Source organism: Neolamprologus brichardi, chromosome 7 (genome assembly GCF_056152115.1).
Source record: "Neolamprologus brichardi isolate AB-2024 chromosome 7, ASM5615211v1, whole genome shotgun sequence".
Classification (NCBI taxonomy): Eukaryota; Metazoa; Chordata; class Actinopteri; order Cichliformes; family Cichlidae; genus Neolamprologus; species Neolamprologus brichardi.
The window spans coordinates 15,971,183-15,985,012 of record NC_142110.1 but is presented as its reverse complement, the minus strand read 5'-3'; the positions used below and the strand labels follow the sequence as shown (position 1 = coordinate 15,985,012).

Sequence of the window (13,830 nt, the reverse complement as noted above, 5' to 3'; positions counted from 1 at the left end):
GGAGCAAATTTCTTTTTTGTATGGGATGTAGATTTTTTTTTCAAAAGTAATGGATCGTAGTTTATTATTGCTGCATAGATAATGAGTATCTTCAAAAAGTCTTCAAATACATCCAGTGAAATAGAAAATAGCAACTTACAATTTAAAAACTGTTAAACTTTTAATATAATTTCAAAAGAATGTTAAAAAAAATTCTTCAGAAAATATTTTCAAAAAGGTTTTTTTGTTTGTTTTTTTATTGTTGAAAACGACAGTACAGTACAAGTATTAACATTCTCTGTTTCTCTTTCTGACAAAATCCTGATAGTTTGCTCAAATCCCAAAAAATTGTCTGATAAAACATTTTAGGATGTCAGATGAAAAACCTTTTCCTTTTCGACTCATGGGAGGATGAAAACGTAGTCATAAAACATTTAATATCATACAAGAGAAAAAAGATAAAGTTGGACAATTATTATTCTTTCTTTGAAATTTTGTCCTTTAAGCAAAAAAAATCCAACATTCATGCAAAAATGGTGTACCTGACATCATTAGGAGAAAAATTCCCCAAAAAAGACAATGACGTATCAAAATTGCAATTCTACTATTGAAGCATCTTTCAGTTTTAAACAGATTCAGTCGGCTGAGTCAAATTAAGTTACTTTTTACAGGTTCGTGAAAATAAAAGGACACTACCTTTACGTTAAGGATATTGATGTAAAGGACAAAAAAAGACGTGGAAGCACGTCAAGGCACTGGTTCTGAGGCAGCACTGTGTTCTAAGGACAGACTTGTTGATGACAGTTAATCATTCACTCTGGATAACAAAGTGCAAGAAGACGAGATGAGACAAACCTGATGGCGCCACTCGACTAAGAAAGTCATTGCAGTCTGAACAACCTGATGTTTGCTAAAAAAGCACTAGAAAACAGTATTTGTTGTGAATTTTGCCAAATTGTACAGTCCTTGTGAGATTTTTTTTTTTTAATTCCACAGTTATGGTCTCAGTGGTCAAAATGAAAAAAAGAGGATCTATGTTGTGTCTGTTTTGTCAGATCCCTCATTGTCTTTTTCCCATCCCTTGGGTGATATGCTGAAGCCACTCTTTCAACATCTGAAAACTTGGTCGGGCGGCGGGATCCAGGTTCCAGCACTGTTTCATGATGTTATACACGACTTCAGGACAGCCGTCAGGACAGTCCATTTTGTAGCCTTTCTCCACTCGAGGCACTACATCCTTTAATGGCTACAGAAAAGACCAGATTTGTTTGTTGAACATTTTGGTCCTTTAAACCTAAGGCTTTACTCATAACACATATATGGATGTTCGAGAGCGATCATAGAGTACCATCATTATTGATTTTGAATTTTAAAAATGAATTGTTTTCTTAATCCAAAGCTGTTATTCCAGCATATTTTTTATGCACAAAAACAAACTGATACTTACAATTCTCGGATAAGGAACTCGGCCAAAAGAATAAATCTCCCACAGCAAAATACCGTAGCTCCAAACATCTGATTTGGTGGAAAATTTCTAATGACAAATAGAAAAAAAAGGATATTAAGAGTTTATTTCACTATGACTAAACTATGCACGGCAAAGCACATGGCTCAGAACAGCTCTAGGGCAGCGCACCTTTTCTCTCAGTGCTTCAGGTGCCGTCCACTTCACGGGGAGCTTAGCGGTATCCTGAGTGGAAGAGGCCTCCTTGGTCAAGCCAAAATCACTGACTTTAGCCATGTTGTCCTCTGACACGAGAACGTTTCGTGCGGCTAAGTCTCGGTGAACAAAGTTATTGGTCTCCAGATACGCCATGGCTTCACAGACGTCTCTGTGAAAGTAAAAGAAAAAGTAACAAACGCTGGGCTCAGGCGTGTCGAATCAACTTTTTGTCATGGTATGAAAATAAAAAAATTAAAAAATTAAATAAATGAAACTACTATAACTGATTTCTACCATTCAGTGGGAAGATAAAAGGGCCTTTTAAGATAATAAAATAACCCTTTTATCTGCTAACCGCGTTGTCTTTAAATATATGGGCTATGTGGTCCTTTAAAGAATACCTGATAAAGATTTAAATTCGAATAAACATCAACCACAACTTTAACCTCTATTCTATAGACTCATGAGATATAATCTGCTCTTTGTGCTGCAAAATATGCCCTTCTTTAGAGCTGAATTTCCTCCCTCTCTGATCACTAGCTATTGCAACACCGCTCTGCTAATACTAATATAGCATAAAACATAACAGAATAACTGCCGAAATAGTGGTTCGCTGCAGAAATACTCACAATGCAAAATGTAGGAGAGCTTCTCCACCAAGTACTGTCCGGCCTCTGGAACGTAAATAGTCAACCAAACAGCCCTAACACCAACAACAAAAGCATGTTATATGTTTTATACAGAGTATTCACCACGTCGGGAGATTATCAGACACTCAGCCACCTACCTTTGCCATATACTCAGTAACTATAAAAAGACTTCCGTTCTCTTCCACAATCACTCCAAGCAGCTGTACCAGGTTATCGTGCCGTAGTTGCCTGATGAAGGGGACAAGCAGAGCAGTCAGTACGCGTCCATTTATGTTTCAAAAACGCACCAGAACAAATGTTTAATTTCCTTACGTCATGACCGAAGCCTCTGCAATAAAGGCCTGCGCTGTGGCGTCGTTTTTGATGCACTTCACAGCTACTTTGGTCCCTCTGTAGTCTCCCACCATCACATCTGAATAATCACAAGCAATGAACTGATCAATGAAGCCGCCTTTATACGACCCCAAACCAACAGTAAGACGGCAACGCGGCAAATGACATGTTCACAGCAATTAAATTTGAACAGTTTTCTAACTTTTATGTCGATTACAAGGAGAAGAACAGTCCATATATGAACCTCATGGTACAATCTCATGGTTTTCACAGTAATGAAATGAAATTTAGTGGTTCAGCGACGAGGAATATTTAATATTTGGGGCTTAAATGTCTTTTTAGGCAAAATCCTTTACACCCAAATGCAGCATATGATGCGTCACATCTTTATGTTGCTCTGATTTCTGTTTCATGCAAGCAATTAAGACTGGGCTTAAAAGTTTAAACTCATGTTGAGTAAACATGAACCCTAATCTACTTACCTCCAAATTCTCCTTTTCCAATAACCTGCTGCAGTTTGAGGTCTTTTCTGCTCAACGACCAGCCGCCTGTTCATCATTGAAAGTAGAAACGGAATTCAGCTGAGACGCAAACAAGCTTTTGATCATCAAGAACAATAAATAAAAGAAAAATGAAAATAATAATAAAAATCCACAATGTCCCTGCTGCACAAGTTACAAAGAACCGGCAAGCTTACTCCTGGAAAATTCATCCTGCGCAGCCACCGTCCCTTCCTCCAGCTTTGGCTTGATTAGTTTGGTGCAGAGGCCATCAGCATCTTTGGTGTAGTGCTACATAGAATAAGAGATAAAATAAAGTGCACATGGCCTCATAAGAGCAAAGGAATTTTTTACCATGACAGAAACTATCAGAACCACATTCAGAGCTTCAAAGCAGCTTTAGTATTTTGGAAAGAAAATTCCCCCTTCATTTATTTGCAGAAAAAAAGCTCAAACCAATTTGAATAGCAACTTTCACTCTGCATCATCTTTTAGAGGATTGGTTTAGAGCAACTAATGAGTACAGCTGTGGGTTTCACTACTTATCTTTGTCCTTCTTATATTGCTTGTGGGTGCTGTAGCTGTATTTTAAAAGAAACTGAAGCTTGAAGTTTAAACCTTTGTGAACTTCTGTAAAAAAAGCATGAGTAAAACTCATTGAGTAGTGTATACCTGTGACCAATAGAGGGCTGCCTGGTCAAATACGGTCAAAACCACATGCAATAGGGGACTGAAAAGCTTCAGTTGGCCAGAACTTACACAGAATAAATAGTATGTTGCTGTTCAAAATAAGCATTTCACACAGGAAAAGCAGTCATTTTGAGAGTAAAGACCTAGTATCTGTTTGAGGTTAGAACTCTGAACCTCAGCATACTGTTCACTTCCTCTTTGATACTTCCTGTTCATTATATGTTCCAGGAACTGCACAGACTCTCTGAAGTAGCACAGTAACATGGGGAGGCTAAAACATGCTTACAGTAGACTGATGCTCAATATAGCCTCCTAGAAAATATCAGAAACACTTTGTTTTATTTAGAAATCAAAGCCCAGTTTGCGCCTTACCTCTACAAGCTGCATGAGGTTTTCAAAATAGACCTCTTCATCGATGGTGAGCTTGCCGTTGTGGTAGATAATGCGATAGTGCTCCACCTTACCGTCGCAGCTCACACACAGAGTGTAGTCGCCAGGGAAGTTAGTGCTTTCCCGCACCAAGAACAGGCCTGTCTCAGGGGGGTTAAGCAACCGCTCCGCCTGATCCCGAGTTATCTTGCCATGAAACCATCTGGTGGAAGAGGTAGCCAGAAATCAGCACACCAACAAAACCAACAGATCAGCTCAGCAACTCCAAATTCACATCAGCTGTATGTACACGTGACATATCCAATAACAACATATAGACTGTGCCTGCATCCATTCTACTGTCTGCATCAATCGTTAACAAACATTATTAGTTAAATGTCTTCCTCCTATTTTACCCACTTGGATCCAGTCATTCTTAAACTGGGTCTTTTAAAGCCTTTGATGGTTTGATCGTGCATTTCATTTTACGCTTGACTTTTTTTTAGTTGTTACACTGTCACGTTCCTTCTTTTTTACAAACATATATATTGTAAGTAAGTATATATATTTTGTGCATTTGGGAGAAAACAACTGTAACCTTGATGTTTCCCTTTCTGTTACTGTTCATACACTATTTTCCATTTAAAGCCACGGCACCAGTGTCTGCTGAACAGATTACATTTATTATTTTTTAAAAAAATGTATTTGGGTATTGTGGTTTTCAGTGTAGCCGCTATATTAAGAGTCGGGATTATAAATAACCACATTCAGTAAACTAACTGGTTCTCGCAGCGCGTTCTTACACGCTAAAAACTGCCTTAAAGTTTGGCTGGTCCATCAAAGGGAAGTTACACTAGCAGGCCTTAATATCAAAGTTTCTTTCTCTCATGCTGACAGGTGTGTTTTGCTCATAGGTTTGTAGCTTCCTGGTACTGGCTGAGTGTTCTGTGGTCTGTGTACGCATGTATGCATTTGCCAGATGAAGGTCAAAACAAAAATATTCATTCTAAGAATGCTAAAGCGGATTTTTTTTCAACAACTCAAGCTGAAAGTAATTTTTTTTTATAGCTACTGTACCTATTTGTCCATTTTCCCACGTTCCTCACTATTAGAAATAATGCTTAGAGCTGTTAATCAGACAACACGTGCAAAGACAGGAAAAGCTAAATCGGCCTTCCTAACACAAAATAAGGGGATATTTGTGGCTGATTATTGCTTTAGTCTTTGAAAAATTTTCATCTTTCCGCGTTTAATCAACCTCACAGTGTTATCACAAACCTTAAATGGGGCTTTAATGCAAATTAAACAACTACTGCTTTCATCATCCAGATATATAGATTAGGGTGATTTGCATATCCACTGCAACCAGTTATACAACAGAGGCTGTCACCTATTTAAATGTGGTTTTTGGAATGTACAGCGTGTGCATTCACACTTGGCTCCATACGAAAGTTACATTTAAATATCACACAATAAAGCTTGTTGGAAAGCTTTTCTTTACAGACACAGAAGCAGTTTCCCCCCGAGCTGAAAGGAAAGTATCGTTATAAAGGTTTCCTTTCAGTTCTGTATTACGGGTTCTCATCTTAGCTCGTAATACAGAACTTGAACTTGAGGTCAAGATCCCCTTTAATCAGTGTAAGCTCATATTCATTACTGGTAATATTTACTGAGAACTGCACATTATGTGAGAGTTGGTTTTCTTTTACTCATTTCCATTTCCACTCATTTTGAAGCAAGAGAAGGCATTTTTTTTAAAGCAACTATGAATGAGATATCACATGTCTGAAAGCATACATTTATACATAGCAAGTGATGATTTAAGCTCAATCCTAGGCACCTTATGCTAAAGGAAAATTATTATCTTATTTGGTTTCTGGTACAGTTTGATTTGCATTAAAGTTTATCAGCAAGTGCGCTCTAAATAAAGCTGGCATTCATACATATGCACATGCCTGCAGCAGCAAACCCATGACGTGGACAAGTGGGGAGATTTTTTAGATTACTTCAGTCTGAAATAGAAAAGAAACAACAGGAAACTGTGCAGAGTTCATGCAAACCTGAGGTGGAAGCAGACAGACGTGCACTGCAATTACAACACAGCCCGACCAAACTGTGGTCTCCATTCACACAACTACTGTGCAATTGCCACGACAAATAGGCCATCAGCCTTCTGCAACCACACAGCCATGGAAGAGGGCAAAGTCAAGCTATTTTAAACACTGCTAAAAACACCGCACAAAGATGGTGCGGTGGCAAGAGATACAGAAAACTAATGCTCATACTTACGGCATTAGACTCAGTTTTCCCCCACTTTTCACACCTTCCCTTTTCTGGACATAGTTGGCTGGGATCGTTCCCTCGCGGCCCGCAGAATTTTTAGCCTTGTACCAGTTTGGATCCTGAAATGCAAAAAGTTTACTGAGCGGCGCCGCATGGCATCAAACACAGAGCCTTGTCTTCATAGAAACGCAGACAACAAAAAAGAAATATTACCTTTGTGACAACAATGATAGTCAACACGTCTCCTTTGTTAAAGGGCAGGTCCTGCTCTGTTGTGCCTTTGAAGTTATACCTGGCCACACACTCTGTGCCCTGAGGCCATGGGTTCTATAAAAGCGAGGGACGGTCACTGTTTTAGTAAAAATCCGTATTTTTTCATTTGTGCTTGCAATTTTTGTCACACACCACCTGGACCTTACCTGGACCTCTGTCATGGTGAGGCGGTTCGATCCTCTCACAGGTGAGGTTTGCTAGCTCCTACCATTAGAGCTGGTAAACACACACACGCGCACGCAGTACCTGTGAAAGCGAGCAGAAGAGTAACTGGGATGTCCCCCTGTTTACTGATACTGACCCAACCGCAAGCAAATTCTCAGGAAGATAATGAATTTGTGGTTTCGCTGTACGGGGGCACATGGTAATTCGAAGCAAGCAGATGAGCCATTATCACAGCACACTGGAGTAACATCAGATCACACAGTGTCAGTAAAAATAACTCGCTCAGACAGAAAGCAGAACTAACAGGTCTTCTTTTTTTAAACACACTTTCACAACTAGTGCATAATGTTTCCATGACGGAGGAAAACAGTGCCAACATAAAGAAGCTCTTTCACTGTAGAATATTTCATACAAAGTAAGAAATGCACTCTGACATGCTAAAGTAAGAGATAAAGAGACCAAAATGCAACCTACTCCCTACTTTGTATTTCATGTGAAAACCTAGCTCGGTCTGACCTAAAATAAGGCACACACTGGTTCTCCATCTTAAACTCAATGACTGGGCCTTGTAGGAATCAAGATAGCTCTCTTCCAACCCTGGAATGCAAACTTGTGGTGAGATCTGACCAGGCCCCAGGGACTCATCCAGCCCAGCATTACTTTATGTCAATAAAGCAGCCACTGTGACACTAACCTTAGGCCTGAGTAACCCCGGGGCCTGTGTTTCCATGATATACACACACACATAAACACACAACCAATCAGAGCAAAGACATCATAGTTAAATGATGACCTACAGATTAAGTTATGCTCCACATCCTCCCTCTCTCTTTCCCCCCAAACCCCACTTCCTCTCTTGCTCTATCAGTTCCCAGGAAGAGGTGGCAGGGCTCAAATGGTCAGAGCTCAGGGAAAAAAGAGCTCTGATAAACTGTCACTTTACATGAGGTCACATCCTTTGACATGTCCACTGCAGTGCAGTCAACTTCCTGTACGACATCCCAAATTCTGTACACACCAACTTTAGGGTGGGTTGCTTAGAAACGCGATAAATGAAAAAAATGATCCTCTTCTCTTATAACGCTTCTTCCATCTGGTGTGTTTTTCTGTTTAAATAAATAGCCCGCCATTTCTCAGACAAGCGTGTGTCTAAAAACTATCACAAGACTGTCATCACACCGCACCATGGGGATGTGATGGATGTGGTCCCTTATGGAGTAGTGCAGCTGTCTCCTGTATCAAGGGACAAAACTATCTGGACACATTTCCCACACCCTTAAGAACAGCCCCACTCTGCTCACCCCAACCCAGCTCTACTATGTGCAGACAGTCAAAGAAAGGCAAAGATAACCGAGCTGCTGTGGGCCAGTTATTCTTGTGCAGCTGTGGTGTGTGTGTGTGTGTGTTTCTTTTTTATCTTTACAAAGACTTTAAAGACAAACAAATTATTGACACGCACCAAAATGCAAAACCGTCGTGAGAAAAAAAATGTCTGTCTGTTCATATGGAAAAATAAGAGAGAAGTCAGAAAAACATGTGATATTTTTAGCCGTGCTGTTGGTGTGGCTATAAAGATCTCACTTTGGTCTGTGGGTCAGCACATCACAGATCTTGACTTGAATGCTTGAACTAACTATTACAAGTGTTGCTGTGAAAATTTGTGTGTGCATTCACAGGGGCTTTGAGATGACTACTATACTCTTTGGGCATTTCATTTCAGCAATCTGGTAATGACCCATGCTTTTACCTTATGTTGCATGATCCTGTGCTCCCCAAACAAATCTCATGCCAAATAAGAACAAACCTCAAAGTCCCTGCTTTGTTAAATAAAAGAAAACAAGCTTTTTACCACCTAAAACTACATTTAGTAAGCTATTGTTTCTGCATCGTTTATTTTGAAAATATTTTAATTTGTCTTATTCTATAATAAGTTTTCAGTATCTTTTAATCTAAATATATACCTATTTTTACATTACTATTATTACGTTTTAACTGTGATAACAAAGGAAATCCCCATCTCTAGGATAAATAAAGGAAACGTTATCTCATCTTAGGACAAAGTGTGAACATCGGGCATTTCCCAAATTTAGACCACCAACACTGGCCAAGAGACATCACAGAGAGTCCAAAAGACAGCGTGTGTTAGCTGCTAATTCTAAATGAAACAATGTAACCTAGTCCAATTTTAACAAAGAAAAAAAGAGAGCGAGAGAGAGAGAGAGAATGTAAAGTTGTGTGTTTGTTGTGTCAGGATGTTCAGTATGGAGATCCCAAAAGTGAGGGAGTTGCAAGCACTCTGTTCACAGCCAGAAGTACATTCACTATGATTCAGTTATTATGAAATGTACTTTCTCTGCATTTTATTTTCAGGTAAGCTGTAAAAAATCATAATTTTATAGTCACAAGGTTTTTTATAGAGTGACTGCACATTGAGGCCACTTAACTCCCATTGTGGCCATTGGGACATTTTTACTTATGTTAGTAAAAGTCAGAGCTGTTGTTTAATATTAAATAGTTTTTTTTGTGAATACATTTAAAGCCAATCCCTACCTGTAGAAGGGAATAATACATTAATATTGTGCATATCATAACTATCATGACCTCTCTAACTAAAGGATAAGCTTACCTAGATTAATAAAGCTAACTATTTTTTCAGAAACGTCTGGTGGTAGACCATCTGTCCATACAGCTGTACCCCATTCAATTTAGGATCTATTTCACTACGACCCCAAAATGAAAAGCCGCTGATTGTAATACAGGGAACATCGGGTGTTCGCCAAAGTCGTCAATGTTGGTGTACTGTAGGCTGTGACTGTTGGAAAAAACTTTTATGACAATGTATCAAACACTTGATGTCACACAGTCCAAACCAAGAGTATGTGGACAGTTACAGGCTTTTCATATTTTGGCTCTGTGCTTCAGCACATTTAATTTTAAATCCAATATTGGACCTGCTAATTCAATTTTTTTCCACTTTTCATCATCAAGCAAGGTAACGATCCTAAATATAAAACCAGATTATCTAAAGGATTGACTGGCCAGGATGATCACCTGATCCCAGGCTGACTGTACTGCATTTTAGGTGTTGAAGACCAGATTAAAGGCAGATAGACACCATACAAGAGATGAAAGTAGCTGGAAGGTAATCGCTAAGCCTCAAAGTATTTCCCCCCCAAACTGTAATGCATCGTCTTCAAATGTATCAGTTATTCCTAAACACTGAATATTTGAGCGCTGTTAAAAGTAGTTTTTTTTCCACTACAGATTTAAATGGTGGTTTCCAAATCAGCATTTCCAGATCCACAAGGTTATTTTGTGACTGAAACACATCAAAAGTACAATCATCTGAGTTTTACCTCGAAGCAGGACATTATGCTGACGATGCTCTGAAAACCACCAGAAGTTGTGGACTGCAACAGAATATGTGTGAGGGAAACCCTTTGTAAAGAGTCTCGTCAAAAGAAGAATGTATCAACGGGGTCAGCAGCTTTTTTTTTTCCTTTTTTCATATTAATCTCTTCTGGGACGCTGAATGCTTCCCAGCAGCAGGCCACCAGCAGCTGAGTGAACGGGACAGAGCTCATTCTGCCACAGACTCCCACTGCCATTTCCACAGAGCTCTGCATGGAGCCACAGCTTGCTTTTTTTCAGGAAGCAGCAAAGGATCTCATTGTGAGTGAGTCAAATTTCTGCTGACCCCAGTCTCATTAGGTCCAACATCATCATCATCATCAATGCGTCCACTGAGCAGTTTTAAGGGCAGCGATGTGACTTGATCTTTAAATTTTGCTCACTGTTCCGTTTTGTGTTTACTGCTCTACATTAATTGTAGACATAAATCTCATAATTGTGCACATACACAGATATGAGTTGAATGAGTTGAATGAAGGGAGGCGATGGACAACATTAATTCCTAAAAGTAAAAGGAAGCCACAGTCGATTAGTTTAATCATAAAGAGTGACTAATAAATAGTGTTGGACTGTATAACTGCAAAATAAGCTCATACAGCTCTTACATGGTATAATATCGCATGTTCTTGCAGTTTAAAACAATCCTGTTGTCCAAATCAAACCACTGATCAACACTTGTCTCTTGTGCCTTCTTGTGCAAGTCAGTTGCGGTCTTTACTGAACTAATCAGCGGCAGCCTGACTGCACGGAGCAAGACAGGACAAGAATGCAAAAACATCTTCTTTGACCTAAAATCTGCCACTCCCTCATTTACTCACAGACTATAACCGAGGTGAAAATGTTGATTGTGTACGGTGGGAGGCTGGATTAGCTAATTGTTTATTCCCCAGAGCTATCAGAAATAACTCCCTCTTCTTTTAGTCACACATCGAAGACCATGAGATCATAAAATGAGACTGTGGCTCAGGTAGAGTGGGTCTTTGTGTATAAATGGGATGGATCCTGAACCCCCTGTAATAATAGAAAATGCACTGCAGGAAAAAGTATTAAAAACACATGAACGTGGCTTGTATGTAAAGTGTAGAAAAGCACCGCTCAAATTCAAATTATTTAAAGCATTAAAGCCTGTTGATGCCATAATGATACATCATACAGCGTTTAATTCTTAAGATTTTGCAAGATCGTAAAATTGTGTTGTTAACATTAACCTGGTGGTTCATTTCAGTAAATCATCTAATTGATTATTTTACTGCTGGGAACTGTGTCAGTGTCACTAAAGGCTCCTATTGTTTCTCTAAGTGCAGCAGAGGGCCAGCAAGCAGCCTCATGATGCTCTTCAGTTGCTTTGATACTACTGTCCTGTTAGCAACACTGTAACAGCAGCAGGGCAGCAGAGAGAGAAATAAACACTTGACTTTTGTCAACATCCACAGAGCTGCCACCTGGCTGGCACACAGACAGACACATTAAGTGAACAGTAATGAGCACAAAGAGAAGGCTGGTGGGGGTCTATAACAACAGCCAGCAGATGTTCCTGAGAAGGAAGTCACCTCTGCCTTTAGGGGCAGCAGCTGGACTGTGGTGCTTTGGCACAGCTGACTGAAACAAACGTCTGTAGGATCTGAGAGAGGAAGTGCGAGTCCAGTGGTTGGACCTGAAACACAGACCATCATTGTATCACTTTTAATAGCTCAGAGTTTTTCCTGTGACGCTTGAGGGGGGGATTAAAAATTAGGTGTGTACTTAAAATAGTATCCAATTTATCATAAACAAACACAAAAGTGAGAAACAAGGTTGTTTTCAGCGTAGCAGGAAGAAGGATAAGCGATTGTTAATCAGGGGCAATCCCCTGCATTTTGGCCAGCCAGCCATTCTAGTGAACTTTGCATTTTATTGCCATCCAAAGTTCGCATGACGTACCAAACCTCTTCACGCTGGAGAACGTTTGGTCATGTTGACTTCACCAAGGAAACAGCATCAAAAACACCATATAAGTCGAAACTGCCGCGCCTGAACAGCGGATGGACCTTTCCTCGCTGTGGCGCGATCACATGCAGCCTGTTTTATGGGTGCTGTGTGCACAGCGCAGAGTGAAGTGCAGTGCAAGGCTGCTGCTGCTCATGCAGCCAGGCGTGACACATTATAGTGCAGCAGCAAAGCTTTGCTGCGGTTTTACGAACTTCTCTCCATCCTGTTTCAACAGCTTAATCTTTCTTTACAGTTTATCGTACTCTAAAAGAAGAATCTTTGCTGGTCAGGAGATCCGTTGCTGCACCAGCGCACACTTCACACTTTGTCCGAAAAAGGAGGGAAGTCCCGTTTCAGCGAAAAGGGCATCACCCAGAAAACACACCCGAGAGATGCTCTGCTCAGCTAGATCTCTGATAGCGGAAATGCTGTTTTCTGACGTGCATTAATCGCTTTTTGCCATTTTCTGACGGGTGCAGCCTACCCGACGAACATTTAACGGCGCCGCTCTGCAACTTGTAGCATGCACGTGCACGTGAGAGTGCGCCCAGCGTTAACAAAACTTCAAAAAGCTGTCAAAGATCCCAAAGTCCGTGACAGTGGGAATGAATGCTGCTCTCCAGCTCTAGAAAGCAGATTATTATTAGTAACCCAACATGTTATAACACAGCAATGTGGACAGCTGTGCGCTGCAGCTTCTTCTTCACCCCAGGAAGTCAGAGGAAGTGGTAGAAGTTTGAAGGAGGAGGATGTTAGCAGGGCCACGTCTATAATCAACTCACTTAAAAAAATACTTTTTCACTGTGATGTTTGAATAAACTATCCATGCCCATTCGACATCCTAACATTTATCTCCACCAGAGCTGTCAGTCACTGCATCTACTTTAAAATAAACAGCACATTTTAAAATTTAAAGGCAGCTCTGTCTCAAACTTGAAATCTTACCTGTTTGCAGGTGAAAGCAGCCGATTTGAAGCGCTTACAGGTGATTCCGCACGTTTGTTTTTCCTTCTACAGGAGAGCACATTCACGCAATAAATAACCGACAGTCGATGCTGAAGCGCAAAACACATCCAGTCCTGATGAGGAAGAAGTGAAAACTGTCTCAGGTGATCAGAAAACTTGAACGGCACCAAACGAAACTCGACTAAAAAACAATAGACAGCGGCGTTGATGCGTCTCCAGTCAAGACTATTTACAAAACAGACGTATAAATGAAAAAAGACAGCAAAACAAAGTAAACTTCCACAGATGTATCGCCTTTTTTGTGTCGTCCTTCCGTTTAGAGGGAGAAATAAAAAAATCCCGCCACGGCGATAAGTATTACTCAGTAAAATCGCGGTGAGTAATTAAAAAGGATTAAACTTAATTTGAGTCAAGTTCGCTCTGCGCTACTCCTTTTTCCCGTCACATTCAAGTTTTTTTTTTTTTTGGCCCCACCTTAATTTTGCGCATGCGCGTTGCTGACAACTAAAAATAAGTCCCCACAGGATATGTCTCAGTCAATTCGGTGAAGGAATTTGATCATCGATGAGGCAATAATAAC

At 40.1% G+C, this 13,830-nt stretch overlaps 1 protein-coding gene across 1 annotated transcript; it reads right to left on the bottom strand.

Annotated features, from left to right (window-relative positions):
* Positions 1-231: 231 nt before the first annotated feature.
* LOC102798190 (tyrosine-protein kinase CSK-like) lies at positions 232-13,702 on the bottom strand. The gene is made up of 13 exons (XM_006782626.3): positions 13,230-13,702; positions 6,887-6,986; positions 6,681-6,794; positions 6,474-6,586; positions 4,188-4,407; positions 3,323-3,416; positions 3,108-3,173; positions 2,605-2,704; positions 2,430-2,520; positions 2,272-2,345; positions 1,616-1,811; positions 1,427-1,513; positions 232-1,225 (listed from the first exon to the last, which is right to left on the bottom strand). The coding sequence occupies exons 2-13, from the start codon at positions 6,899-6,901 to the stop codon at positions 1,040-1,042; spliced, it is 1,356 nt and encodes a 451-aa protein (XP_006782689.1). The 5' UTR covers positions 6,902-6,986; positions 13,230-13,702; the 3' UTR covers positions 232-1,039.
* Positions 13,703-13,830: the final 128 nt, after the last annotated feature.

Bases quoted from the DNA above. Each gene is read 5' to 3' on its own strand.
- LOC102798190 (XM_006782626.3), bottom strand. The intron at 3,417-4,187 runs GTAAGGCGCAAA...TATTCTATGTAG, and splicing joins ACCTCATGCAGCTTGTAGAG to CACTACACCAAAGATGCTGA. The intron at 2,521-2,604 runs GTAAGGAAATTA...CCCCTTCATCAG, and splicing joins GCAGAGGCTTCGGTCATGAC to GCAACTACGGCACGATAACC.